This window comes from Salmo trutta, chromosome 36 (genome assembly GCF_901001165.1).
Source record: "Salmo trutta chromosome 36, fSalTru1.1, whole genome shotgun sequence".
NCBI classification, from domain to species: Eukaryota; Metazoa; Chordata; class Actinopteri; order Salmoniformes; family Salmonidae; genus Salmo; species Salmo trutta.
The window spans coordinates 16,363,752-16,391,472 of record NC_042992.1 but is presented as its reverse complement, the minus strand read 5'-3'; the positions used below and the strand labels follow the sequence as shown (position 1 = coordinate 16,391,472).

Here is a 27,721-nt window from a genome sequence, read left to right as displayed (position 1 = left end):
ATTGAGTTCTTGTTCACCTCCCTGACCAAGGCCCTTCTCCCCCGATGGCTCAGTTTGGCCGGGTACCTTTTTGGTACCTTTCCCCAGATCTGTGCCTCGACACAATCCTGTCTCAGGGCTTTACGAACAATTCCTTCAACCTCATGGCTTGGTTTTCGCTCTGACGTGCACTATCAACTGTGGGACCTTATATAGATAGGTGTGCCTTTCAAAATCATGTCCAATCAATTGAATTTACGACAGGTGGACTCTGATCAAGTTGAAGAAACATCTCAAGGATGCACCTAAGCTTAATTTTGAGTATCATAGCAAAGCATCTGAATACTTATGTAAATAAGGTATTTCAGCTTTGTCACTATGGGGTATTGGTGTAGATTGAGGAAAACAATGAATTCATTACAGGCTGTAACGTAACAATGTGGAAAAAAAGGAAAGGGATCTGAATAGTTTCTGAATGCACTGCAGTTAACTAGCCAGGCTACAAGATGTGTTGAATTGGCTATCTAGTTAGTTTTGTCTTTATTTTACAGGCTAGGCCTACCTGCTGCAATGTCTCCCTCTCACGGCCCACTCCCATACATGCAGCTGATGCGCAAACCATGACTTTTGCAGGATTTTCATGACCATATGAAGCCTGTTTGCTATACCTGTACAAATAACTCACTAATTAGCAAGGACTATCAACAAATGTGCACACGTGGCTACACACGGATCTCGCAACCAGGGATGATTGAAAGACCGCTCTGCCTATCAATGCAATCCTGCTCAGATATTGGGAGAACAGCAATACATTGCATCCAGACACCACTGATCCTAATCTGATCAGGGCAACTGGTTGATATGGTGGTGTGAACTCAAATCCATAAATGTTAATGTCAAGCCCTAAACACACAACATAATTCACATCATTTCAGGAGAAGGCGAGTTGCCACAAAACAGTGACAGGATTATTGCACAACATACATACATCATTCATAGACATGGGTGTTATTCATGTGTTGACAGTACATGCACATTGACCAGGCACACAAACAAAAGCACAATGGTGGTAAGAAAAACACGTGAAAGAGACAGCAAAAAGAAAATTGGGATAACAAATTTAAAAACACTGAAACAACTGATTTAAGAGAAGGTACTATTTACCAATTTATGTAGAATCTGAATCATCCCATGTAAAATGCTGTGGTTGGCATTTAAACATACAAGGACAGGGGGCTTACTGACTGTACCCAGAAACATAGTTTCCAATATCCATTAGCATACTGCTTAGAATGAAGCCTATGTATTGGCCTAACAGACCTGCTACACTGGATGTGCTACTTAGGCTGAGCATGAGCAGCGAGTGACACGCTCTCGTTATCAATGAAACCTGCTACACTGGCTGCGTTAGCAGGGTGGGTCTGAAGCGTAAAATTACTCTCTGGTTTGCGTTTCAAGAATTTGTCATGTTGCTCGCGCCCGAGACCACTTGTTGGAGTGGCATGCACTGGGCTGGCGCGACCTCCAGTATACTCCAGGTGCTCAGCCATGCTGTCAGCTGCCCCTTTAGAGTCAGACGCCACGTCCTCCTCATCTGGTTTGGCTTTAGCTTTCACTGGAGAGGGTTTAGCTTCTTGCGAGTCATTACCTTCTGTTATGAATCCAACTTCAACTGGTTCTTGTTGCATCTCTGCCTGGATGTCGGTATTACCCTCTACAGTTAGTGGGTTGGTATCCTCTGCGTCGGTGAAATCGTCCCAACACTCCGAGATAATCTTGTCCTCGCTGTACCGCCAGTCACCGTTCCTCAGGGTCTCCACGTGCCTCCTGGTCGGTTCCTTTCGCGGCCTGTGGGGGGGGCTCCTCTGGCCGACGTAGGTCCTGTCCTGAGCCCCCTGGTTGGCTGCTGGTCCTAGTCGGCGTGAGAGGGGAGAGGGGGAGCATTGAGGGGCGTCCCCCCCTGCCAGTGGGTTGTGGTCTGTCCCTCTCAGACGGGCCTCAGGCATGGGCTGATCCAAGGCTGGGGGAGAGGGGTCCCTGGGCCCACCGACACGCAGCGGTCTGGTGATGCCATGCTGGATAGCAGCCTGGGCGCTGCCATACATGAAGACCTGAGGAAGACATTTACTGCTTCAGGGACAGGCAGGAAACAGTTAGTATGACTGCTGGGTGAGTCAGGGTCAATTCCATTTCAGCACAGGAAGTAAATAGAAATTCTCATTCAAGAATTTACCACCAATTCACTTCCAGATTTGACGGAATTTAAATGGAATTGACCCCAGACCTTGTGACAGTGTTTCTTTGATTGTGTGTGTGTGTGTGTGTGTGTGTGTGTGTGTGTGTGTGTGTGTGTGTGTGTGTCCTTACCAGGATGGAGAACACGATGGTGAGGAGCACAGGGATCTGCAAGGTGACCGGTAGGTCCTTGAGGAGGGCTCGTAGGAACTCGCTGATCCCCTGACCAATGTGCTTCAGAGGCTCCGTGAAGAAGGTGGTGATGGTCATAGTGATAGCCTTCAGAGACAGAGAGATAATACATTATCACACTGCATCCTACAGGTCCAGGAAATCAGCTAAAAGTTAGTTCAGTTGTCAACAGGGTTGGGGTCACTTCCATTTGTAGTTCAAGTTAATAAAACCCACATGGCAGTCAGACACTGAATTAGATTGATATTGCATTGTTAAATAGACAAAGTTTAAGTTTTAATAAAAGTGAAAAAGGCAATATTTACATTTGAGGATACTCAAATAGTTGTGTTAATTGAGTGACAAGAGTAAGGTATGGGTGACTACCTCTCAGTCCTGGCCTGTGGAATAGGTTAGCCGTCAACAGGGTTAGATCAATTCTATTTAAATGCAGTCATTTCTGGAAGTAGACTGAACTTCAAGTGGAATGTCAGTTTACTTCCTGAATTGGCTAAATGGAAATGGACTTTCCCAGGTCGGCAAAAATAGGTTACCTTAGTTGGTGGTACGAGAAGGATGGGGTTGACCATGAGGACTTCGTAGTACATCTTACAGGGATCGTCTTGGAGAGTCATGGCACCTCTGTACCAATCTGTGGTACAGGCAGAGAGGAGTACACTACAGTAGGCTTCACAACAACATAAACCGATGTGCAGTAAAATTAATGCAACAAAATTGTCAAAATGTATAAGCCCATGTGAATTAAGCTATTTTCTTAAAAAAGGCATTACATTATTTGCCAGAAACGAGTGAGAAGTAATGTGTACTTTATTGTACAGTCTGTGTACAGTTTATTGTACATGCACCAATGATTATGAAAGTTTGACGCATTCAATAAAATGGAGTTTCAATTATATTTCTGAGATGAGGAAAATCTGATCCCCCTGTGGAAAGATATGTGATGCCATGCTGACATGTTATTTTTACATCTCACCCTTCAAGTTATCCCACCAGTCAATTTTCTTCCTCCCAGTGCATTTTGCGTCGACGCCCTCCATCTTCACCATTTTATTTTGGTGCTCGGCAAAGGCAATCTGACAGGTGGAGAAAATCCAATAACATATGGTGGATTAACATTGTGTCATTCGTGTGTTGGAGGCTGGTCTAGCAGTAGTGCTGCCACCCCCAGGACCACACACACAGTTAAAACCCCTGTACTATGACTGCTTTTATCCCTCATCTCCCAATCACAACTAACCGGTCACAGTTGAGCTCTCCTGGCAAGAAATGTTGTTTCTCTCAAGATATTCCTTGGTAGTGTTCCTTAATTCAGTTGACTGAGTTTTGAAGAACAGAGATGGCATTTAGAAATACCTGAAATAACTGTGCTATTTCCCTACCTGCTTATAACCCCCCCACAAAAAAAACATTATTTGCAGAGACCTGAAATATTGTAGTGTTTAGCCTACATTTTTACCCTCAGAACATGAACCAATCCTGAGTCAGGAAAACCCTACACTGAAGGATGCCAGAATGGCCACTGGCAGTAAAGGAGTTTTGCACCTATTCTTTCAGATAATCATATTAATTTAGTACTGAACTTTAGGCACCAGACAGTAAGGGGTAATTAGCATGTGGCAATGCATGAAAGTGTGTGTGTGTTAATTTACCTTGTAGAGATAGAACCAATTCCAGACCAGACTGATGAGGAAGCAGATGGCAAAGATTCTCTTGAACTGGACAAACCAGGAGACTGTAGACCACAGCTCGCTGCAGATGATGACCACTATGATTAAGACCCACACAGACACCTGGGAGAGAGAGGTCCTTCAAATACAGTACCTTCAGAAAGTATTCACACCTCTTCACTTATTCAACATTTTACTGTTACAGCCTGAATTCAAATAGATTCTCACCCATCTACACAATGACACTGAAAATATGTTTTTAGAAAAATGTTTGCTCATTTACTGAAAATGAAATATCTAATATACATACCAGTCAAAAGTTGACACCTACTCATTCCAGGGTTTTTCTTAATTGTTTTACTATTTTCTACATTGTAGAATAATAGTGAAGACATCAAAACAACGAAATAACATATGGAATCCTGTAGTAACCAAGTGTTATATCAAAATATATTTAACATGTATTCAAAGTAGCCACCCTTTGCCTTGATGACAGCTTTGCACACTCTTGGCATTCTCTCAACCAGCTTCATGAGGTAGTCACCTGGAATGCATTTTAATTAACAGCTGTGCCTTGGTAAAAGTTAATTTGTGGAATTTCTTTCCTTCTTAATGTGTTTGAGACAATCAGGTGTATTGTGACAAGGTAGGGGTGGTATACAGAAGATATGGTCTTTTACCAAATAGGGCTAAGTCCATATTATGGCAATAACAGCTCAAATAAGCAAAGAGAAACAACAGTCCATCATTGACATGAAGGTCAGTCAATCCAGAAAATGTCAAGAACTTTGAAAGTGTCTTCAAGTGCAGTTGCAAAAACCATCAAGCGCCATGATGAAACTGGCTCTCATGAGGACCACCACAGGAAAGGAAGACCCAGAGTTACCTCTGCTGCAGATGATAAGTTCATTAGAGTTACCAGCCTCAGAAATTGCAGCCCAAATAAATGCTTCAGAGTTCAAGTAACAGACACATCTCAACATCAACTGTTCAGAGACTGCATGAATCTTGCCTTCATGGTCAAATTGCTACAAAGAAACCACTAAAGGGCACCAATAAGAAGATACTTGCTTGGGCCAAGAAACACAAGCAATGGACATTTGGTCTGATGAGTCCAAATTTTAGATTTTTGGTTCCAACTGCCGTGTCTTTGTGAGACGCAGAGTAGGTGAACTGATGATCTCTGCATGTGTTGTTCCCAGAGTGAAGCATGGAGGTGGTGTGATGATGACACGGTCTGTAATTTATTTAGAATTCAAGGCACACTTAACCAGCATGGCTACCACAGCTAGCCTAGTGGTTAGAGCGTTGGGCCAGTAACTGAAAGGTTGCTGGATCAAATACCTGAGCTGACAAGGTAAAAATCTGTCGTTCTACCCCTGAGCAAGACAGTTAACCCACTGTTCACCAGGTGCCGAAAACGTGGATGTTGATTAACGCAGCCCCCCGCACCTCTCTGATTAAAAGGGGTTGGGTTAAAATGCGGAAGACATTTCAGTTGAAGGCATTCAGTTGTACAACTGACTAGGTATCCCATTCTTGAGCAATACACCATCCCATCTGGTTTGTGCTTAGTGGGACTATCATTTGTTTTTCAACAGGCTGTGTAAGGGCTACTTGACCAAGAAGGAGAGTGATGGAGTGCTGCATCAGATGACCTGGCCTCAACAAATCACCCGACCGCAACCCAATTGGGATGGTTTGGGATGAGTTTGACCGCAGAGTGAAGGAAAAGCAGCCAGCTCAGCATGTGGGAACTCCTTCAAGACTGTTGGAAAAGCATTCCAGGTGAAGCTGGTTGAGAGAATGCCAAGAGTGTGCAAAGCTGTCAAGGCAAAGGGTGGCTATTTGAAGAATCTAAAATATATATTTAGATTTGTTTAACATTTTTTTGGTTACTACCTGTTTCCATATGTGCTATTTCATAGGTTTTGATGTCTTCACTATTATTCTACAATGTAGAAAATAGTAAAAGTAAAGAAAAACCCTTGAATGAGTAGGTGTGTCCAAACTTGACTGGTACTGTAAGTATTCACAACCCTGAGACAATAGTTTTTTGTTTTTTTTCTAAACACCTTTGGTAGCAATTACAGATTTCTGGGTAAGTCTAAGAGCTTTGCACACTTGGATTGTACAATACTTGCCCATTATTCTTTTCAAATGTCTTCAAGCGCCGTCAAATTGGTTTTCTATTTTCAAGTTATGCCATAGATTTTCAAGCAGATTTAAGTCAAAACTGTAACTCGGCCACTCAGGAACATTTAATGTCTTCCTTGGTAAGCAAGTCCAGTGTAGATTAGGCCTTGTGTTTTAGGTTATTGTCCTGCTGAAAGGTGAATTCATCTCCCAGTGTCTGGTGGAAAGCAGACTGAACTAGCTTTTCCTCTAGGATTTTGCCTGTGCTCCCCAGTCCTTAACGATTACAAGCATACCCATAACATGATGCAGACAGCACTATGCTTGAAAATATTTAGAGAGTGGTACTCTAATGTGTTGTACAGTATTTGCCCCAAACATAACACTTTGTATTCAGTACAAAAAGTGAATTGCTTTGACACATTTTTTGCAGTTTTACTTTAGTGCCTTGTTGCAAACAGGATGCATGTTTTGGAATAGTTTTATTCTGTACAGGCTTCCTTTTCCCTCTGTCAATTAGGTTAGTATTGTGGAATAACTACAATGTTGATCCATCCTCAGTTTCTCCTATCACAGCCATTAAACTCTGTTTTGAAATCACTGAGTGGTTTCCTTCCTCACCGGCAACTGAGTTAAGGACGCCTGAATCTTTGTACTGACTGGGTGTATTGATACACCATCCAAAGTGTAATTAAAAACTTTACCATGCTGAATCTATTTTAAAATTCAGGCTGGAACACAACATTTTGACATTTCTGAAGGGAGTGTAACTTCAATGATAAATATGCCTGCCGCTGTAATGCCAACGAGTGGTGTCAGTTCTGTCTCGTTTGTCTTGAATTGAGTTTAAATTACTGCTCTGAATCGTAGTGGTTTATTTATACTACTAATGATGAACACAAATGTGCCAATTAGCTTTATGCACTTCTCAGTCAGTCATTGCGTACCAGTCAAATTGAGTAGATCAAGTAAAGATCAGACACAGACCTTTTGTTTTTATATCCTGTTGCTTCCTAGCCTACCGTCTTCCCTTGTATGAACGTCAATAGACATTTCCTCACGTTAAAACACGCTTTTTAAAAATGATTTCATCCTCAATGCCTGTGTAGCCTACTTTACAAACTGTCTAATCATCAATTCCTTTAGGCCAGGGATGGGCAACTCAAGTCCTCTGGGACCTGATTGGTGTCGCTTTTGTCCCAGCCTAAGCTATCACACGTTACTCCAATAATCAACTAAATCATGATCTTCAGGGTTGAATGCAATTAGTTTAAAACCAGCTTTGTTTGCCAGGGATGGGGGAAAAGAATGACACCACTCCGGCCCCGAGGACTGGAGTTGCCCGTCCCTGCTTTAGGCAAAACACATAAAACGTGGTGTGTGCGGTTGTAAATCCATTTAGTTTTCAGCATCAAAACCCTAGCTCTGCTATGCATTCTCACCTTCATGACTGTGTCAATCTCCACACCAAAGGTGTCCTCAAAATGCCATCTCCAGGCCTCGTAGTCATGTGGTTTGAGATCCACCAGGATCTGGCTGAGGGCATTGTCCAGAGCCCCCGTTCTCCAGGTGTCCATTCCCTCCAGAAGCTTCCGGATCTCCGTCACCGCTTGCCGAGACAGTTTCACTTTGGCGTCGTAGTGGATATCGTTGAGATCGGTGGGCTGGTGGAAGGAATAGGAAAGGAATAGAATAGAACAACAAAGAATATGCACTTAACATAGAGAAAGCATACTACATTCCAAAGTGGTAACATACATTTAAAAAAGGTGGATAATACACAGTGGGGAATTGTTTTACATAAAGAGAATAAGATGCATCGATTGTCAGCGTTCATACGAGTTGAGAGAATGCCAAAACGTACCAGGCCAACTTTTTCAATCTCCTTCAGAAGCTTGGTGAGGAATCGCTTGAACACTGGGTTGCTTGACGGCTGCTGTGCAACCTGTGTAATCTTCTTCTTGTACTCTTCAATCTTAAAAAAAAAAGAAAAAAAAAAAAAAGTGACTTCGCCACTGTTTAATAAATAAGCATTTGAGATGTTGTCCAAAATAATGTTTGATGTTTAAAATCCATTTCCAACACTAACCTCTCTTTGTAACCCTTCCACTTTGTTGTTGCACTCCCTTACTTCCATTTGATCCAAATCCTGGCTGTATTCCCTTCTTTTGGTGGGTACATTAGGGTAATTGTTCAGCTGTGAAGATTACTTTCATTTAGTTATCTAATTACATTAATATCATGAGACAAGACAGTATTTGCCATGTTTGCTGTATTTTCACATTTCATGATTTTCTTTCATATAGTTACTATATTATGGAAAAACACCAACAAAGCAATAGAATGATTTAAACTCATGTCTCGGAAACATGCATTGCACAGCTGCTTTGTAATGTACCTCAGCAGGCTGAGCAGGCTTTCTCATGGTCTTTGAGCTTGCATCGTAGTTCAACATATCATGCGGATCAAGCCATTCTTCGTCGTCTATCTGCCCTTGAGCAACCAGCAATAGGCTGCATACAGCAACAGTGATGATGTGCATCACGACAGCACCTGTTGACGTCTTCATGTTAAAATGTCTAACGTTAGCCAATGGAATAGCTAGCTAACAAACTACAGAGAACTCGGGGCTTAGAAACCAGAAACAGACACTCTAAATAAACATCAACATAGCTGCATACTCTTCTGAGCTGGTGTAACTGAACAGTAACGATAGCTAGCGTTAAGCCAGCTACACAAACTATAACTAGTTCCTGTAGCTAGCTGCTATCAAATCAACAACGGGAAAATTAAATAACAACTAGGTAACAGACTAACATAGAATTTACCATAAATTATATACTATATGGATAACGTACTAAACGTAGAATAGGCAAGCGGCTGACAGTCGGTGCTATTTCCTAACGACGCAGGCAGTGTTGCCAACTCCTCAATAAGGAAAGTAGCTATTGGCTGTCGCTAAAGTCGCAAGAAGTCGCTAAATGACGTCATCGCCTAGTTTGCCATGTGAACGTAATAATGATGTACGCTGTAGGAAAGAGGAATAACGTCGTGGGAGAGACAGAGTAAAAAATACCCTAAATATGTTTAGAACTACAAATGAACTTTCTTCTGTCGATTCTTGTTTTTTTTTATGTCACAATTCCAACCCTCCTCCATTATCCGGGCTTGGGACCGGCAAAGGGGACACTCTGGCGGAGTTACTTTTTATTTTATTTTTCTTAATTTGGTGTGGTTTTTAACCTTATGGTCCACTTAGGAGCCTACAACAAATCACAGTAAAACATGAACATTTTTAACCATACATTTTTTTTTTGTATACAATCTACATTAATCTAAATGGACCAAAAAGAGACAAACTGTCAATGGCAATGTGAGAAAATTATGGTAACTAATCTATAAATCTGTATATTTTAATTAATTTTATTTGAACTTTCGAGCTTGTGCTGTTTCTGGAAAAGTTACATGAGTCTTTATCATAGTAATCTCTCCAACCTGATGTTAAGGTTTAAAAATGTTTTGCAGAAGTTCTCTCTACTAAGCACTCAATGGATACATGCCTGACATGGACCTTCTCCGCATCTCAGAAACGTATGCCAACTTTTCTCCACTTTTTGCCCCTCTTGTGACAACAATGGAAATGTCAGCTGACGTGCCCCTGGATGAGTCTGCCTTTGGGCCAGTGCAAGCCGGCAGTGTTCTGTCCTATCAGCTTCCACAGCCAAAGACCCATGAAATTGCGAAGATTGCCGATGCCACTTCTCCACCAATATTTCATTAGATGGCTACAGGCTTCAGGCTTCCCAGTGTGCTTACGTCCTTAGCCATCAGGAGCAGTTCCACCTCAAGGCATTAGAGACGAGATGTCACACAAAGTCGAGGTTGCTACAAGGGAGCAGAGCAGCAGCCCGGAATGGCATCAGCTCAGGAAAATGAGAATAACATCCTCTCGTTTCCAAGAGGTTTGCCATGTCCGGGGAGAGACCTCAGCTGACAACCTAGGTGAGTGGATGTTCAAGGGATCTGGTATGCAGACCATGGAGATGAAGAGGGGTGCCATGGAGCCAGTGGCTGTACAGGAGTACTGCACACTGAAGAATGTTAACTTCTTTCTGTGTGGCTTCGTAGTGCACCCAGATGCTCTGTGGTTAGGATCCTCTCCAGATGGAATCATATTTAATCCCAGTGTGAGACCACACTTTGGGCTCTTAGAGGTCAAGTACCAAAATGTACCAAGTTATGTTGACTGCCCTTACCTGAAGATACAGAATGGAGAGCTGAAGTTGAATAGATCTCATGCTTACTACTGGCAGGTGCAAGGTCAAATCCTTCTCACAGGTTGTAGCTGGTGTGACTTTGTCATCTGTGCACAGGAGGACATCCTAGTTGAAAGGATATATACAGATCTACAGGTTTCAAAAACTATAAAAGAGAGAAGGTTGACCACTTTTATTTTTACCACTACTTGCAGAAGTGTCTCTCTCGCACCTGAATGGATCCCCTGCATGGGTGCCAAGTTTAGTGGTTTTATGAAAAATAAGTATTGATGTTCTTGTGAAGAAATTGTTAGGGTTGAACTGGCTATTTGTATGTATAACCTTTATAATATACTGGGGAAGCTATGCTAAGTACATAAACTACGAGTAAATCAACTTGAAGACAAGAACTACAACCAGCAACAGGAAGTGCGTCACGACGCTGGGATCAGCCTACACGCCGACGACAGGAGGAGCAAGTTTAAACCACGCTCCTCATCCCTCGGACAGGCCAGCATTGAGCGGGAAATATCTCTCAGTATAAAAGAGAGAACAATAGACTGTGACGCCCTCTTCTTCTGTTTTGCCCTGCGAGGTGTCACAGAGAGACCGTATATGAACGACACATTTACCATACACGTGTTTGCATTAATTAAAGTACAGCTAAATCAGAAGTTACTATGTGCTGACTATTTTGTTCTGTTACCAGAAACGAACTGTCGCAACATTAACAAAATCTACAGTAGAATAGATTTGTTTAAAAAAAAATGTATTTCAGCAAATGTTCAACAGTTCAGTTAATCAATTACACATCTCTAACATTGTATTCGATCTTGCATTCTGGCTGTTCTGTGTTTACTTTTTCCCCCACCCCTGTTAGTCATTGCCTAATTAAAGCCAATACAAGCTCCACACAAACTGATATTCACTACAACACAAATGATTGATACATGTCGTAGATATACAAATTATTATTTTGCTGCTAGCAAATAAACACATGTACATTCACACTGGCTTGGCCCATACTCTGGACCGGATCAGAGACTGTACAGTCCACAGGCAGAGCACCTTGTTCTTCATCCCCCTCAGTCGGAGCAAGGTTTCAGTCATCTTCCCCAAACACCAGGTCTCTTTTGAATGTGCCAGTTCCACGCGAAGACAGTAGGAACAACACCTCTTTTTAAGTATTGTCGCCCCCCAATTTTTCCCTCAACAAAGTCACTTTCGACGAAATGTGTACTACACACCTTTGTGTTTGGTGACAGCAAAGTTGTCACGACGTACTGCCACCAACCACCTTTTTCTGAGCTCTACATCGACCGGGAAACGATGGAAGCTCACAATACCATTACATTTGAAAGAAACTGAACACAGAGGCATTGAACAATGTTCATTAGCACCTCCTTCGCGGGGCTGTAATTTAAACGTAGTCATTGCGAACTATTTCAGTCAAAAATGCATCGACGATAGCTAGTAAGCTAATGATAAAAACAATAGCAGAACTCGCTCCGGAAGTCATCAACCCGATCGGAAGTAAATTAGAACGTTGGAGGCGGTATAATGCAAAGAGCCTATTCAGGTAAAAAAATAAAAATAATGTCAGCCAGGGCGGGATCAGCCGGCGGCGGCTTTCCGCGTGCGCGATTCATTTTCAGTCTGGACGCGGACGTGTGAACATCTCCTGCGAGGACTGGGCCGCCTAGGAGTGCTTTGGGACGGTTGTGGGTGCTTTCACGTCAGAGTCTCCAATAACACCAGAAAAAGTCGCTAGAGGGGTCTGAATACTCGCTAAATATAGCGAAAAGTCGTTAGGTTGGCAACACCGCGCTGGGCTGCCAACTTTTGAAGACAGCTTGCGTGAGATTCTTCTTCGTGTAGCTTTCAGTCAGACCTTGACGACGTGTTGCTTATTTCTGCCATTCGCAGGTCGGAGTGCGTATCGCACATTTTGCAAAAAAAAGGTGAAGGGGGAAAAAAAATGTAATTGCATCACCATCTAACCCTGCACCTATACACTATCCCCAGTGCTTGACTTGGACTGAAATAGGTGGCTGTACCCCTTTGTGGGTGCCGGTACTGTTTTAAAAAATGTTTAAACTTTATTTAACTAGGCAAATCAGTTACGAATAAATTATTATTTACAATGACGGCCTAGGAACAGTGGGTTAACTGCCTTGTTCAGGGGCAGAATGACAGATTTTTACCTTGTCAGCTCAGGGATTCGATATAGCAACCTTTTGGTTACTGGCCCAACGCTCTAACCACTAGGTTACCAGCCCCGCCCCACATTTAGGTGCAGGAGCTCCACAATACTTTTCAGTTAATATTGTATAAAAGGAACAGGAGCTCAAAAAGCAAGTCAACCACTGACTGTCCCCAAAAACCCACCACCCATCCCACTACTTTGCCCCTAAACAATCCTAGACCGTTGGAAAATGGAACCCTTTGTCTCAACTTCCTATAGATCTGCACTAAAATGTCTCACACCCAAATATTTCTCTGCTGCTGCAACTACCACACTTCTGTGATTTCTGCTCCATCAGTGCTGTGCAGTTGATCACCATGGCTATAAACACAAATAATCCAACCTTACTAAAACTACTCACCGGGGTCCTCCCAGTCGACACACTCACCCTTGGGCTATCCTCTTCTCTCTTCACTGTCTCAGCACAGGAAATGTTCTGCCCCACTTGAACTCTAGCAATCTCAACATGTTTCTCACAGGGCACTTCAGATCCCCATTTGCATGGGCACCCACACAGATTTTGGCTTTCAATCTTTAATAGCTCTTATACAAAGTATGCCATGACTACGAAAATGATATATTCTGACTCGGGGCAGGATGGACAAAAATCCACTGCTTTTCTTGTTGAAATTTCATGGGTGTTTTTCCTTTCAGCTTTCGATTTTCAATGCCACTTAGACAAAACGTGCCTATGGAAATTATATATTCTGAATCAGAGGAGGATTTGCAAAAATCCGCAATCTATTTTTTGAATTATTTTTTGAAAAGGTGTGGATTGTTCTCCATCACCCCCTGATTCAGGGTGTACCATAGTCATAGTCATGACATGTTTGATTAAATAGCTATTGACGAGAGAAAACCAATCCACCATGGCTACTCCCGCCTCTAGTAGTTGATCTAGAAGTGTTGGAGAGACTACAGAAAGATAGGGAGGGTGTTGATCCGTCTGATTGGTTTAAGAGACGTCTTGGATACAATGTATAAGGATTTTGTGGACATTTACACAGATGGTTCAACAGTTCCAAGGACAGGACGTACTGGGTCAGCATTTGTAGTGCAGGAATGTGGGGTGGCAGTCAGGACACTCATCAACACGTATGACAGATCATCTGGCTGTATATACGGCGGAGCTGATGGCCATACTGTTGGCCTTGCAGTGGGTAGAGGAAGTCAAGCCAGACAGAGTAGTTATTTGCTCTGATTCGTGTACAGTGTTGATGAGTCTCCAGTCCTTTAGGTCACGTAGCAGACAAGACCTGCTTTATGAGGTGCTACAAACCCATGGCAGGATTACAGATGGGTATACAGATAATATTTAATTGGGTCCCAGTCCATGTGGGGGTGGAGGGGAATGAGGTAGTTGATGTACTGGCTAACCAAGCACTTAGTAGTGGGGATTTGATGTAGTAGATTCAATGAGCAAGGCAGAGGCAAAAATACTGATATGGACAGTGATGGTGCAGAGATGGCAGGCGAAGTGGAATAGAGATACTAAGGGCTGGCATTTATTTCAAGTACAGAGGAAAGTCGGGGAGGATGGCAGGAAGGGACAGAAGAGAGGAAGCTATTTTTTACAAGATTAAGGGTGGGACACAGCCAGTTGAATAAGACTTTAAATGTGATAGGAAAGCATCCAACAGGAAAGTGTGATTATTGCCAGGAAACAGAGACCGTGGAGCATGTATTGCTACAGTTTGGGCAGTATCAGAGGGATTTTTTTTATTTAGCCTTTATTTAACTAGGCAAGTCAGTTAAGAACAAATTCATATTTACAATGACGGCCTACCAAAAGGCAAAAGGCCTCCTGCGGGGACGGGGGCCTGTGATTAAAATAAATAAATATATACAGTATAAATAAAGGACAAAACACACACCACAACAAGAGAGAACACAACACTACATAAAGAGAGACCTAAGACGACAACATAAAAAAGGCAGCAACACATGACAACACAGCATGGTACCAACACAACAACATGGTAGCAGCACAAAAGAGAGAGGCAGAAATCTATTATGAGGGAGAAGGGGATACAGGAAATTAGTTTAAAGAGTATATTGAGTAGAACATCATTAGGTATAGTCTCAAATATTTTGTTATATTTTTTATGAGCAACGGGGCATACAGGTAGGATTTAGTTTATCCGTCTTTGGTCCACACTCCAGTACAGTAGGTGGCGGTAATGCACCATAACGTTGGATGCCAACCGCTGATAAACCCCACCGAAGAAGAAAAGCAAAACCCGAATATCCACAGAATATGCAAATTTTACCTCATTAAGTAATAGGCAACAGTGACATAAAACTAATTTGTTGACAATTATGTGTCAAACAGCACTACAAGTTGCTTGACAATTGAGGTTATAAACTTTGATCAGCGGAGAAGGAACGTGCCTGTCCAGTCTGCAGTCTGCGCATCCAATCGCCTTGGTCCTGAACGCTTACTAAACCAATAACAAGCTTCAAATCTGCCGCGATTCAGGTTATGGAATAAAGAAAACGATGGCTCTACCGGATGAAGCTGCCGCGGTTAATGCTCGTGATGTAGAATTGCAGGAGAAAATGCTCTTAGTTCAAAATAATTTGGAGGTAAAGTTGAATAGTTAACGCACTGAATGTACACTGGATTAATTAGAATGTAAAATATACTGAACAAAAATATAAACGCAACATGCAACAATTAACGATTTTACTGTTCATATAAGGAAATCAGTCAATTGAAATAAATTAGGCTCTGATCTATGGATTTCACATGACTGGGCTGCGACGCAGCCATGGGTGGGCCTGGGAGGGCATCGGCCCACTCACTGTGGAGCAAAGCCCAGCCAATCAGTTTTCCCCCACAAAAAGGCTCTATTACAGACAGAAATACTCGTCAGTTTCATCAGCTGTCCGGGTGGCTGGTCTCAGACGATCCCGCAGGTGAAGAAGCCGGATGTGAAGGTCCTGGGCTGGTGTGGTTACATGTGGTCTGCTGTTGAGACGCCTGTTGGACGTACTGCCAAATTCTCTAAAACTATGTTGGAGGTGGTTTATGGTAGAGAAATGAACATTCAATTATCTGGCAACAGCTCTGGTGGACTGTGGTGCAGTCAGCATGCCAATTGCACACTCCCTCAAAACTTGACAGCACAAGGTGCACCTGTGTAATGATCATGCGGTTTAATCAGTTTCTTGATATGCCAGACCTGTCAGGCAGCTGGATTATCTTGGCAAAGGAGAAATGCTCACTAACAGGGATGTAAACAAATTTGTGCACAACATTTGAGAGAAATAAGCTTTTTGTGGCTATGGAATGTTTCTGGGATCTTTTATTTCAGCTCATGAAACATGGGACCAACACTTTACATTGTTGCATTTCTATTTTTGTTCAGTATAAGTATTTAATTCAACGCAATAGAAATAAGAGGGAAGGGAAATGGGATACAGTCCAAACAGGTTATTTTTTTACCCCCTCAACCCTAACGCCAACCACTTTCCCTCGGGTGAATCCCAGTTGAAACCGGATGCAGTTTGATTGTCATCTTAAGTGGAGGTCAAATTCAAACGTTGACCCCACCGCCCTCGATTTAGCAAGTGAAGAACCTTGGCAACTTGCGAGGTTGATGTGACCCACAATTCAATGCAAACTGCTGTCACATGTCAAACTCTGTTGGTCGCAAAGGGTGACATTTTATCAACAATGCTGCATTTTCAGCATGTCCGAAAAATATATATAAAGACATTGATTTTAGCATTGGCAAATTGGCTTAGTCTCGTAGCGAGGAGCCTAAAAAACGTAGCTAAATTCAGAAACATATTTTGGGGAATTCTGAAATTTATTGGAATAAATGACCAGACTAGCTATGGGTAACTATAGCTAGCACTCATGTCAGGTAGCCATGTTAGTTTACTAGGGTTGCGTTCCACACACTTAAAATAAACACCTTCGTCCACTTACCCTCGCCTTATGCCCTTGGGGTAATCCCCGTCGCCATCTTGGAGAGCGGGCCAAATGATTAGCCAAGCAAGGAAAGTTTGCAACGTAAGACCCTCAGCCCTCGAAAACAGTCTTCCGCATTTAACCCAACCCCTTTGACCCAGAGAGGTGTGTGGGGCTGCCTTAATCGACTCCACGTCATCGGCGAGCCTGGAACAAGTTGTTGGGGGTTAACTGCCTTGCTTAAGTGTGAGGAGGTCCAAATGCTGGAGAGTTGGCAGCACTGAAGCTTTTAATGGAGGCTTCTCATTGCAAGAGGCGTCACCGCAGTCCCTGGTTCGAATCCAGCCGTGATTGGGAGTCCCATAGGGCGGCCCAGCGTCGTCATTGTAAATAAGAATTTGTTCTTTACTAACTTGCTTAGTTATATAAAGGTTAAATTGCTAAATCCCCTCGTTCACATTTGTTGATGTAATGATCATATAGTGGCACTAGGTGGCAGAGTAACTCAGTGCAATTCAGTTCAAGTTGTACCTATAGACAAGATTTTTGTATTGTTCTTTTCGTGTCTATTTTTGAGAGCCGATGTCATTGGTATGAATTTTGGGCTTGAAACAACGTAATGAATTTTGTAACCAAATACTGTATCTGAGTTATCCGTCACCAGGTCTGCTTTGTTGCATACAAAATGTCTAATGTGTTGATGCTCCTATCCTGTGTGTTTGCATACATCAATTCCAATAGCAGACAGCTTCAATGAGGTGACAGTGAGACCCAGCTGGCAGTGACTGTGCCGTGCCATCTTAATGCCAATGGCTGTCTGTTAGTCGTCCTGAGCCGGTGAGCCCTCTGGGCGATGTACATACACAATGCCTTCAGAAAGTATTCATACCCATCACGTATTCCACATTTTGTTGTGTTTAGCCTGAATTTAAAATGGATTACATTTTTTCTCTCTCTCCCATCTACACTCAAAGCAACAAAGCATCCTTCACTCATGCTGCCAAACATACCCTCGTAAAACTGACTATCCTACCGATCCTTGACTTAAGCGATGTCATTTACAAAATAGCCTCCAACACTCTACTCAGCTAATTGGATGCAGTCTATCACAGTGCCATCCATTTTGTCACCAAAGCACCATATACTATCCACCACTGCGACCTGTATGCTCTCATTGGCTGGCCCTCGCTTCATATTCGTCGCCAAACCCACTGGCTCCAGGTCATCTATAAGTCTTTGCTAGGTAAAGCCCCACCTTATCTTAGCTCACTGGTCACCATAGCAGCACCCACCCGTAGCACATGCTCCAGCAGGTATATTTCACTTGTCACCCCCAAAGCCAACTCCCCCTTTGGCTGCCTTTCCTTCCAGTTCTCTGCTGCCAATGATTGGAACGAACTGCAAACATCACTGAAGCTGGAGACTCATATCTCCCTCACTAACTTTAAGCACCAGCTGTCAGAGCAGCTCACAGATCACTGTAAATAGCCCATCCAACTAGATCATCTGTAAATAGCCCATCCAACTACCTCATCCCCATACTGTTATTCTTTTATTTTATTTTGCTCCTTTGCACCCCAGTATCTTTACTTGCACACTCATCTTCTGCACATCTATCACTCCAGTGTTTAATTGCTATATTGTAATTATTTTGTCACTATGGCCTATTTATTGCCTTAACTCCCTTATCCTACCTCATTTGCACACACTGTACATACTTTTTCTGTTGTATTATTGACTGTATGTTTGTTTATTCCATGTGTAACTCTGTGTTGTTGTATGTGTCTCACTGCTTTGCTTCATCTTGGCCATGTCGCAGTTGTAAATGAGAACTTGTTCTCAACTAGCCTACCTGGTAAAATAAAGGTGAAATAAATACAACTCAATACCCCATAAAGACAAAGTGAAAACATGTTTTTTGACATTTTTGCAAATGTATTGAATATGAAAAACTGAAATATCTATTTTCATAAGTATTCATACCCCTGAGTCAATACTTTGTAGAATCCCCTTTGCCAGTAATTACAGCTGTGAGTCTTTCTGGGTAAGTCTTTAAGAACTTTCCATACCTGGATTGTGCAACATTTTCCATTATTATTTTCAAAATTCTTGGTTGTTGATCAATGCCAGACAATCATTTTCAGGTCTTGCCAAAGATTTTCAAGTGGATTTAAGTTAAAACTGTAACTCAGCCACTCAGGTACATTGTCTTCTTGGTAAGCATCTCCAGTGTAGATTTGGCCTGTGTTTCGGTCATTGTCCTGCAGGAAGGTGAATTCATCTCCCAGTGTCTGGAGAAAAGCAGACTGAACCAGGTTTTTCCTCTAGGATTTTGCCTGTGCTTAGCTCCATTCCGTTCCTTTATGTATCCCAAAAAAATCACCAGTCCTTAATGATTACAAGCATACTCATAACATGAGGCAGCCACTACTATGCTTGAAAATATGGAGAGTGGTACCCAGAAATGTGTTGTGTTGGATTTGCCCCAAACATTTCTTTGTATTCAGGACAAGAAAACCTCTGTTCTTTGTGGCTGAATCTGTGTTTGAAATTCACTGCCTGACTGAATCACTTTACAGACACAGTTCAGTCAGAAAGTATTCAAACCTTTTGACTTTTTCCACATTTTGTTGTGTTACAGCCTGAATTTAAAATGGATTACATTGAGATTTTGTGTCACTGATCTACACACAATACCCCATAATGTCAAAGTGGAATTTTGTTTTCTCGAAACATTTTTGAAATGTATAAATAATAACAAATGTCTTAGGTCAATAAGTATTCAGCCCCTTTGTTATGGTAAGCATAAATACGTTCAGGAGTAAAAATGTGCTTTAACAAATCGCATAATAAGTTGCATGGACTCATTCCGTGTTCAATAATGGTGGTTAGCATGGTTTTTGAAAGACTACCCCAACTTTCTATTTCACACAGTGATGACTGCATTATAGAGTAGTTAGAGAGCGAAATAAACATTTTATTTCTGGAGAAATCCTTTAAGCTAGGGGTAGACAACTAGATTCAGCCGCATGGCCTATTTTTGTTCAGAGTGAATGGTCGTGGGGGCTGGAAAATAATTATAATAATTTGTACTCTGCAAATTGACCACAACTAAGGCCAAAACGAGATTGTTATTTTCAGATATAATAATTTCAAACTTTGATTACATTGAGACGTGATCATTTTTTGCTTTTTTGACGAAAAACTGAAGCCCCCCCCTCAAAAAATACAATATATATAATTTAATTAAAAACCTTGGGGGGACCAAAACTGGCCTGTGGGCCGCCTGTGTCCGAACCCTGCTATAAGCCTTGGGCCCAGTGTGGCAATGTACTTTGCGGTGCTCGTGTGGCCTTTGCTTGAGTTTGGCCTGGGCCAGTAACCTCGGAAATCCCCTGGCCTGTTTTTACTCTTAATCACCTGAGCCAGGAAATGTGTGGTAGATGTTTAAAATGGAAATGTTTTTTTATTAAAAGGCACCGGTCAGTATGGATTTACAGGTGATTACTTTTTCCCATTAAGACTTTTCCAGATGTTTTAGTGTCTTATGGGAAAGGACTAATTATGGGAGATTCAGAGTGTTTAATAGTCACAGGGTTGCAGGTGTGATTGCAGGGTACTGTAAGCGGTGCGTAACTGGTGGCAGGGAAGTCAGACGCAGGAGAGCAGAACTTGGTAATAGCCGGAGCAGTTTAATAGTAAAACCAACGGCATAAGAAATACAAAATATGGGCACAATAACCCGACGCGCACCAGTCAAACAAATGTGCACAAGCACTTACAATAAACAATACCACACAAAGACATGGGGGGAACAGAGGGTTAAATACACAACACATAATGAGGGAAATGAGAACCAGGTGTGTGGGAAACAAGACAAAACAAATGGAAAATGGATCGGCGATGGCTAGAAGACCGGCGACGTCAACCGCCGAACACCGCCCGAACAAGGAGAGGCATCGACTTCGGCAGAAGTCGTGACAGGTACAGTGAAAATCTTAAGCTTCGATCTCCAACATGCAGGACTAAGTGAAATAAAATAAAGAAAATGGTAATAAAAAACAATAGAAATAGGACTATATACATGATAACAACTGTGACAGTGATGAATAAATAATTGTCCATTGTCGTGGAGGCAGAGTAAAGACTGTTGGGGATTCCTGTTCTGCCCGCCTGCAGTTCCTGTACTGCCCGCATTCGTCTGAGTGATTGAAGCGGGGAGATCAGGGCATGGTTTGGGTGGCTGGGGTCCCTGATGAACTTCTTGGCCTTCCTGCGACACCTGGTGTTGTAGGTGTCCTGGAGGTCAGGCAGTGTGCACCCAATGGTGCATTCAGCTGCATTTATCACCCTCTGAAGAGCCTTACGATCTGCGGCAATGGAGTTGCCATAGCAGGCTGTGATGCAGCCCGACAGTATGCTCTCGTGTTGCTCCTGTAGAACACTGTGAGGGCCCTCGGGACAGGCCAAATTTCTTCTGCGTCCTAAGGTTGAAGAGTTGCTGTTGTGCCTTCTTCACTATGGTGTCCATGTAGTTAGACAATTTCAGCTTTTCTGAGATGTGTACGCTGAGGAATTTGAAGTTATTGACCGTCTCCACAGTGGACCCATTGATGAGGATGGGGGTGTGTCCAGCCTGGTTCCTCCTGAAGTCCACAATCAGCTCCTTTGATTTGCTAACATTGAGGGAGAGGTTGTTTACCTGGCACCACATCAGAGTGCCTACTTCCGCCCTGTAAGCTGTCTCACCGTTGTTGGTAATCCGCCCTACTACTATCGTATCATCAGCAAACTTTGTGATGGAGTTGGAACTGTGTGAGACAACGCAGTCGTGGGTATACAGGGAATACAGGAGGGGACTGAAGATGCACCCTTTGGGGCCCCCATGTTGAGAATCAGTGTCAAGGAGGTAATGTTGCCTACCTTCACCCCTAGAGGAGCCCCGTCAAGGAAATCCAGTACCCAGTTGCATAGGGAGGAGTTTAGACCCAGGGCTGTGAGCTTTGTAATGAGCTTATAGGGCACTATGGTGTTGAAGGCCGAGCTGTAGTCAATGAACATATGCATTCCTTTAGTCCAGGTGTGGGAGCGCAGTGCAATGGCGATTGAGTTGTCTGTGGATCTGTCAGGGCGGTAGGTGAGTTGGAGAGGGTTGGGAAGGGAGGAGCTGATATGGTTTTTGACTAGCTTCTCGAAGCACTTCATGATGACGGAAGTGAGTGCTATTGGTCTGTAGTCATTCAGTTCAGTTACTTTCCCTTGAGCACAGGGATGATAGTGGACATCTTGAAGATAAAAAGAAGCAGTTAATTACTGTCATACTCCTGAAAACAATTATACACCAAAAATAGATGTTATGTTCTCACCTGCTTGCCCACTCCTTAGCACCTTAACTTCTTCCCTCAGGGTTCTGTTTTCCTGCTGGAGTCTTTGCATTTCTGCCCTGTCTTCCTTCAGTGATTTGTTTTTCTGCCGGATTTCTACCCTGAAAAATAAAACATTTAAAAAGGTTAAAAGTTACCCTTGTGAAAAATTGCAGGTTACATTTTAATACAATTGCATACTGTGCAAAACAGGACAGGTCCGCATAGTCTCACCTGGGCTAAATGGATGTACCACATACAGTACCTCCATGACTGTTCATATTTGAAGTCGGTATGTTCTGACCATATCTACGACCTAATTTGGCCCGTTGAAGTGTCTCATTATAGGTCCTGTTTGAAACAGTACATTGACATTAAATACTGCAAAAAAGAACAGATAGACAAAGTCTCATCTGTGAAAAGTTAATGTACTACTTACCTTCATGGCTGTCCTCCACATGCTGCTGTGGTGAATATGATGCTTTTCCTAATTGAAATACAAATTACAAGAATAAAGGGGCTCGTTTCTCCTCTGATATTCCATCAGTATTTATTAGGACAGAATACATCCTCCAATGGATTTTTTCATGAATAATGCTTCACTTACTTGTATTTGGAATCTTGGCAGCTTAAAGTGGAGTCTGTTATAGAAGAAAAGTACATTTGGAAATTGACCATGAAAGCTGATTATGGATCGGAAATGGAACTTCGCATATAATCAAGCATTTAAAAAAAAATGTACATACCAGTCCGCTGGCACTGCAATGTTGGGACTGGTGGTGCGACTGGAAGAAAAGCTTTTAACCCAGCTACTCTAACGTCCACTGGCACCTCAAAGTTTTCATGTTACATCTGTGCCGTCTCCCAATTGTCTAGACCAGTGAATAATAAGGTAGAGGCATGAATTATCCCACAAAACACTGACTTTCACATCAGTGTCACAAGTTTTACCTTGTGGAAGGGAGGACCAATACGCAGCAGGAATGTGGATGCTCATCTTTTAATTAGATATAAAGCAGCATACACAAAAAAAACAAGAAATAACAACGAATGCCAGTTTCGCAGGCTATAACTAACAGTGCAAAATACAACTACCCACAAAACACACACCTAATTATAGGACTCTCAATCAGAGGCAACTAGAAACACCTGCCTCCAATTGAGAGTCCAACACCCAAACCTAAACATAGAAAAACTAAACTAGACAGAAGGTAGAAATACATACAAAAACACAAACCCTCTGCCACGTCCTGACCAAAACTAATACAATTACTCCCTCTGCTGGTCAGGACGTGACAGTACCCCCCCCCCAAAGGTGCAGACCCCGACTGCACCTAAAAGAAAAGACAAAAACCCCCCAAACAACAAAAAATATCCCCCTAAACTAAAGGGAGGGAAGCTGCCGTCAACGACGGCACTGTTCTACACCCCCCTCCCCAACCCACCTATATAGGAGGCGGCTCAGGTGCGGGACGTGGACCTCGCCCCACCTTCGGCGTCACCCACTTAGGTGGCGCCCCTGGCTGCGCCCGGCTGGCGGGCGGCGATGGCTGCGCCGGGCAGACGGGCCGCTCTGGCTGGGCCGGAGGGCAGGCGGGCCGCTCTGGCTGGGCCGGAGGGCAGGCGGGCCGCTCTGGCTGGGCCGGAGGGCAGGCGGGCCGCTCTGGCTGGGCCGGAGGGCAGGCGGGCCGCTCTGGCTGGGCCGGAGGGCAGGCGGGCCGCTCTGGCTGGGCCGGAGTGCAGGCGGGCCGCTCTGGCAGCTCCGGGCAGGCGGGCCGCTCTGGCAGCTCCGGGCAGGCGGGCCGCTCTGGCAGCTCCGGGCAGGCGGGCCGCTCTGGCAGCTCCGGGCAGGCGGGCCGCTCTGGCAGCTCCGGGCAGGCGGGCCGCTCTGGCAGCTCCGGGCAGGCGGGCCGCTCTGGCTGATCAGGGCAGGCGGGCCGCTCTGGCTGGGCCGGAGGGCAGGCGGGCCGCTCTGGCTGGGCCGGAGTGCAGGCGGGCCGCTCTGGCAGCTCCGGGCAGGCGGGCCGCTCTGGCAGCTCCGGGCAGGCGGGCCGCTCTGGCAGCTCCGGGCAGGCGGGCCGCTCTGGCTGATCCGGGCAGGCGGGCCGCTCTGGCTGATCCGGGCAGGCGGGCCGCTCTGGCTGATCCGGGCAGGCGGGACGCTCTGGCTGATCCGGGCAGGCGGGACGCTCTGGCTGATCCGGGCAGGCGGGACGCTCTGGCTGATCCGGGCAGGCGGGCCGCTCTGGCTGATCCGGGCAGGCGGGCCGCTCTGGCGGCTCCTGACTGGCGGGCCGCTCTGGCGGCTCCTGACTGGCGGGCGGCTCTGGCGGCTCCTGACTGGCGGGCGGCTCTGGCGGCTCCTGACTGGCGGGCGGCTCTGGCGGCTCCTGACTGGCCGGCGGCTCTGGCGGCTCCTGACTGGCGGGCGGCTCTGGCGGCTCCTGACTGGCGAGGCTGGGCTGACGCACTAGATGCCTGATGCGTGGGGCTGGTACGTGCCAGCCTGGAGACACGCACCTCAAGTCTAGTGCGTGTAGCGGGAAACACTGGACCGTAGAGGCGCACTGGCGGTCTCGAGCGCAGGGTTGGCATCACCCCTTCAGGCTGGATGCCCACTCTCCCCTGACACATGCGGGGCGCTGGTACTGCGCGTACCGGCCTAAAAATACCAGGCCTCACCACAGCACCTACCCCAAAGCATGGGACCTGTCCAGTCTGTTTCTGTCCAAAAAGGGTACGGGGAGCTGGCCTGGGTCTCCAACCTCGCCCCGCCAAACAGCCCTTGTGCCCCCCCCAAAAAAATTATTGGGGCTGCCTCTCGGGCTCCCTTACCCGCCGTGTTCCCCAGTCCTCGCCAGAATTCCTCCGCTGCTTGGTCCTGGTATGGTGGGTAGTTCTGTCACAAGTTTTACCGTGTTGAAGGGAGGACCAATACGCAGCAGGAATGTGGATGCTCATCTTTTAATTAGATAAAAAGCAGCATACACAAAAAAACAAGAAATAACAACGAATGCCAGTTTCGCAGGCTATAACTAACAGTGCAAAATACAACTACCCACAAAACCCAAACCAAACACACACCTAATTATAGGACTCTCAATCAGAGGCAACTAGAAACACCTGCCTCCAATTGAGAGTCCAACACCCAAACCTAAACATAGAAAAACTAAACTAGACAGAAGGTAGAAATACATACAAAAACACAAACCCTCTGCCACGTCCTGACCAAAACTAATACAATTACTCCCTCTGCTGGTCTGGACGTGACAATCAGGCAAGTTAATTACACCAACAGTTCAAATGAGAGTATATCAGAGACATAAATTAGGCCAAATTACCTGCTCCCTTAAAGCAGCTTCTTTCCCAGGTGCTGTCTGGCGTACACTCGATGGCTAAATTGTTTAATTTGTTCTTTTTTCTGTGGCTGAGTGGTGGCCAATAACAGATGTTATCTTTGATCCCTACTTGTGGAACTACTGCATATGGTTTGTTCTTTTCATCCAGAAACTGAATCACTACAAACTTTATGATCTAAAGACAGGAGAGAAAGAGGAAGAACTAAGCATAAAGACCACTTACAATTTACTAAATAATAATTTACACTACAATCATACAATGAAACCCTAAGATATTTACCTTGTGAGAGGCGAACAGAAACAAACAGGGCTAGGCCATGTCTACAAGTGGCTCAATGGAAAGCCAGCATATCCATCTTGGCAAGGAAGAAGATAGTATTTATTCAGCACATTTGTAGAGTTGGTGAGGCAGAAATAATCTGATAATCCAGAGAGGTGAAAAATGCCTGTCTTGGAAAATGGTAAAGGGTAGGTGAAGAAATCGTCCATGTTCCTGAACCTATTGTAGATGCCAAAATTGTTGCCCATTTCATCGACGACCACATTCTGTACAACAGCAATATCCTGGTTTTGTAACAGGACACAGTTGTCCCCTCTGACCTTTTCACAGAAAATTCTCAGAAGTAAAACTTCTCGAACTGATTTGTCACTGCTGTTGTGCTCTCTCAGGGACAGTGCTTTGGAGGTGTTCATTCTTCTGTATAGTTTATTCTCTGACAGTCGACGAACAACCTGCTCCAGTGGGTGTGCAGGTTTGCGAAGCAGTCTCTTCATTTGCCCAAGGAAGTTTTCAAATGGGAAACAAGAGATTTTGTCAAGGGCACCATACTTCTTGGATTCTTGGCGAAGGTGCACCAATCCATACATGTTCTATGACACTTGTTCTTTTCCATAAAGTTTGCTGCATTGGTCAACAAACAAAACCATGAGGCTATGGGTATATTCAACTTGATCTGTGCACAGGAACACATTCAACAAGATGGTGATGGCAACTGCAAGAAGCATGTAGTTGTGGAAAACTCTAGAACCTTTAAGGGTTCTTCGGCTGTCCCCATAGGAGAACCCTTTCAATGACCCTTTTTGGTTCCAGGCATAACCGTTTTGGGTTCCATGTAGAACCCTTTCTACAGAGGGTTCTACATGAAACCCAAAAAGCTTATACCTGAAACCAAAAAGGGTTCAACATGGAATAAAAAGGGTTCTCTTATGGGGACAGCCGAAGAACCCTTTTAGAATCCTTTTTTTCTAAGCGTATACACTCGAGTTGGTACAAGCCCTTTCAAGCTGACTGGTCCAGTGTACAGGAGGAACTGTCTGAATTTAGTAGCTTTCCAGGGCTCAACTCTCTCCATGGATTTTTGCTTCCTGTTGAACTCACATGGAACATGATGTTTGAAAGTCAGGAGTACTTTGGAGATCTCCTTTACCATACTGGGTGCCGATCTTGTTGCCAGATGTCCTTTTATCCAAAGATTCAACAATTTACTTGTCACTCCTAGGCACACCAGATGCATGTATTTCAGTGAGAACCGTGTCACCAATCCAACAGACAGCAAAGCAAATGGTGTTTCTCCACACCGATGGCTGTCATCAGGGACTGCAGTGTCCAATCTCAGAGTTGCATCTGTTTGAGGGAAAGTCACTCTGTTCTCGTAGTAGACCCCTTTTGAGTGTACTTGTCACATCCATAGTATCCGCTATGGCCCTTAACATTTTTCACAAGTGCACGAGCAGTGGTGTCACAGATAAACACCGACATCTTGAAAGAAAGCTGTGTCCCTTCAAACTCAACTCCTTCCCTTTCCAGTCGCTGTGCCTCGTCAACAAAAATATTTAAAAAATGGAGACTGTTTGGCTTCTTCTTCCCATTGTAAAGACCAATAATAGATGGGAGTTTCTTTTGCTGGACATTGCAGTGCTAGAGGAGTCACTACAGACCCGTGTTTGATCACGGGTGTATCACAACCGGCCATGATCGGAAGTCCCACAGGGCGGTGCACAATTGGCCCAGCGGCGTCTGGGTTAGGGGAGGGTTTGGCTGGGGGGGCTTTACTTGGCTCGTTGCGCCCTAGTGACTCCCTGTGGCGGGTCAGGCACCTGCAGGCTGACGTCAGTTGAACAGTGTTTCCTTCGGCGCGTTGGTGCAGCTGGCTTCCGGGTTAAGCATGCAGGTCTTAAGAAGCACGGTTTGGCAGGTCATGTTTCGGAGGACGCATGACTCGAACTTCGCCCCCCCGAGCCCGTTGGGGAGTTGCAGCGATGAGACAAGATCGACATTTTTGAGAAAAAGGGGGTGAAATACAAAAGAATAACAAACAAAAAAAGTATTGCAAGTTTGGGAATTTTAACAGAGCCAGTATTTGCTGCACA

The 27,721-nt window shown here is 44.3% G+C and overlaps 1 protein-coding gene across 7 annotated transcripts; it reads right to left on the bottom strand.

The window, feature by feature from the left end:
* Positions 1 to 490: 490 nt before the first annotated feature.
* Positions 491 to 16,929, bottom strand: LOC115175542 (chloride channel CLIC-like protein 1). Of its 7 annotated transcripts, none has more exons than XM_029734834.1 (10): positions 16,648 to 16,929; positions 8,608 to 8,772; positions 8,299 to 8,406; positions 8,074 to 8,184; positions 7,652 to 7,873; positions 4,056 to 4,196; positions 3,380 to 3,479; positions 2,940 to 3,037; positions 2,347 to 2,493; positions 491 to 2,090 (listed from the first exon to the last, which is right to left on the bottom strand). In XM_029734834.1, exons 2-10 carry the CDS (start codon positions 8,749 to 8,751, stop codon positions 1,317 to 1,319), a joined length of 1,845 nt encoding a protein of 614 aa, XP_029590694.1. In that variant the 5' UTR covers positions 8,752 to 8,772; positions 16,648 to 16,929; the 3' UTR covers positions 491 to 1,316. The 7 variants fall into 7 exon arrangements, with proteins under 7 accessions (XP_029590694.1, XP_029590695.1, XP_029590692.1 ...); XM_029734835.1 differs by having other exon boundaries at positions 8,608 to 8,762; XM_029734832.1 differs by lacking the exon at positions 16,648 to 16,929 and adding an exon at positions 9,038 to 9,319.
* Between the last annotated feature and the right edge of the window lie 10,792 nt (positions 16,930 to 27,721).

Coding starts and splice junctions, on each gene's coding strand:
- LOC115175542 (XM_029734831.1), bottom strand. CDS start 8,778: ATGAAGACGTCAACAGGTGCTGTCGTGATGCACATCATCACTGTTGCT. Junction 8,407..8,607: donor AGCCTGCTCAGCCTGCTGAG/GTACATTACAAA, acceptor TAATCTTCACAG/CTGAACAATTACCCTAATGT. Junction 2,494..2,939: donor TTCTCGTACCACCAACTAAG/GTAACCTATTTT, acceptor CTGTCTCTGAAG/GCTATCACTATGACCATCAC.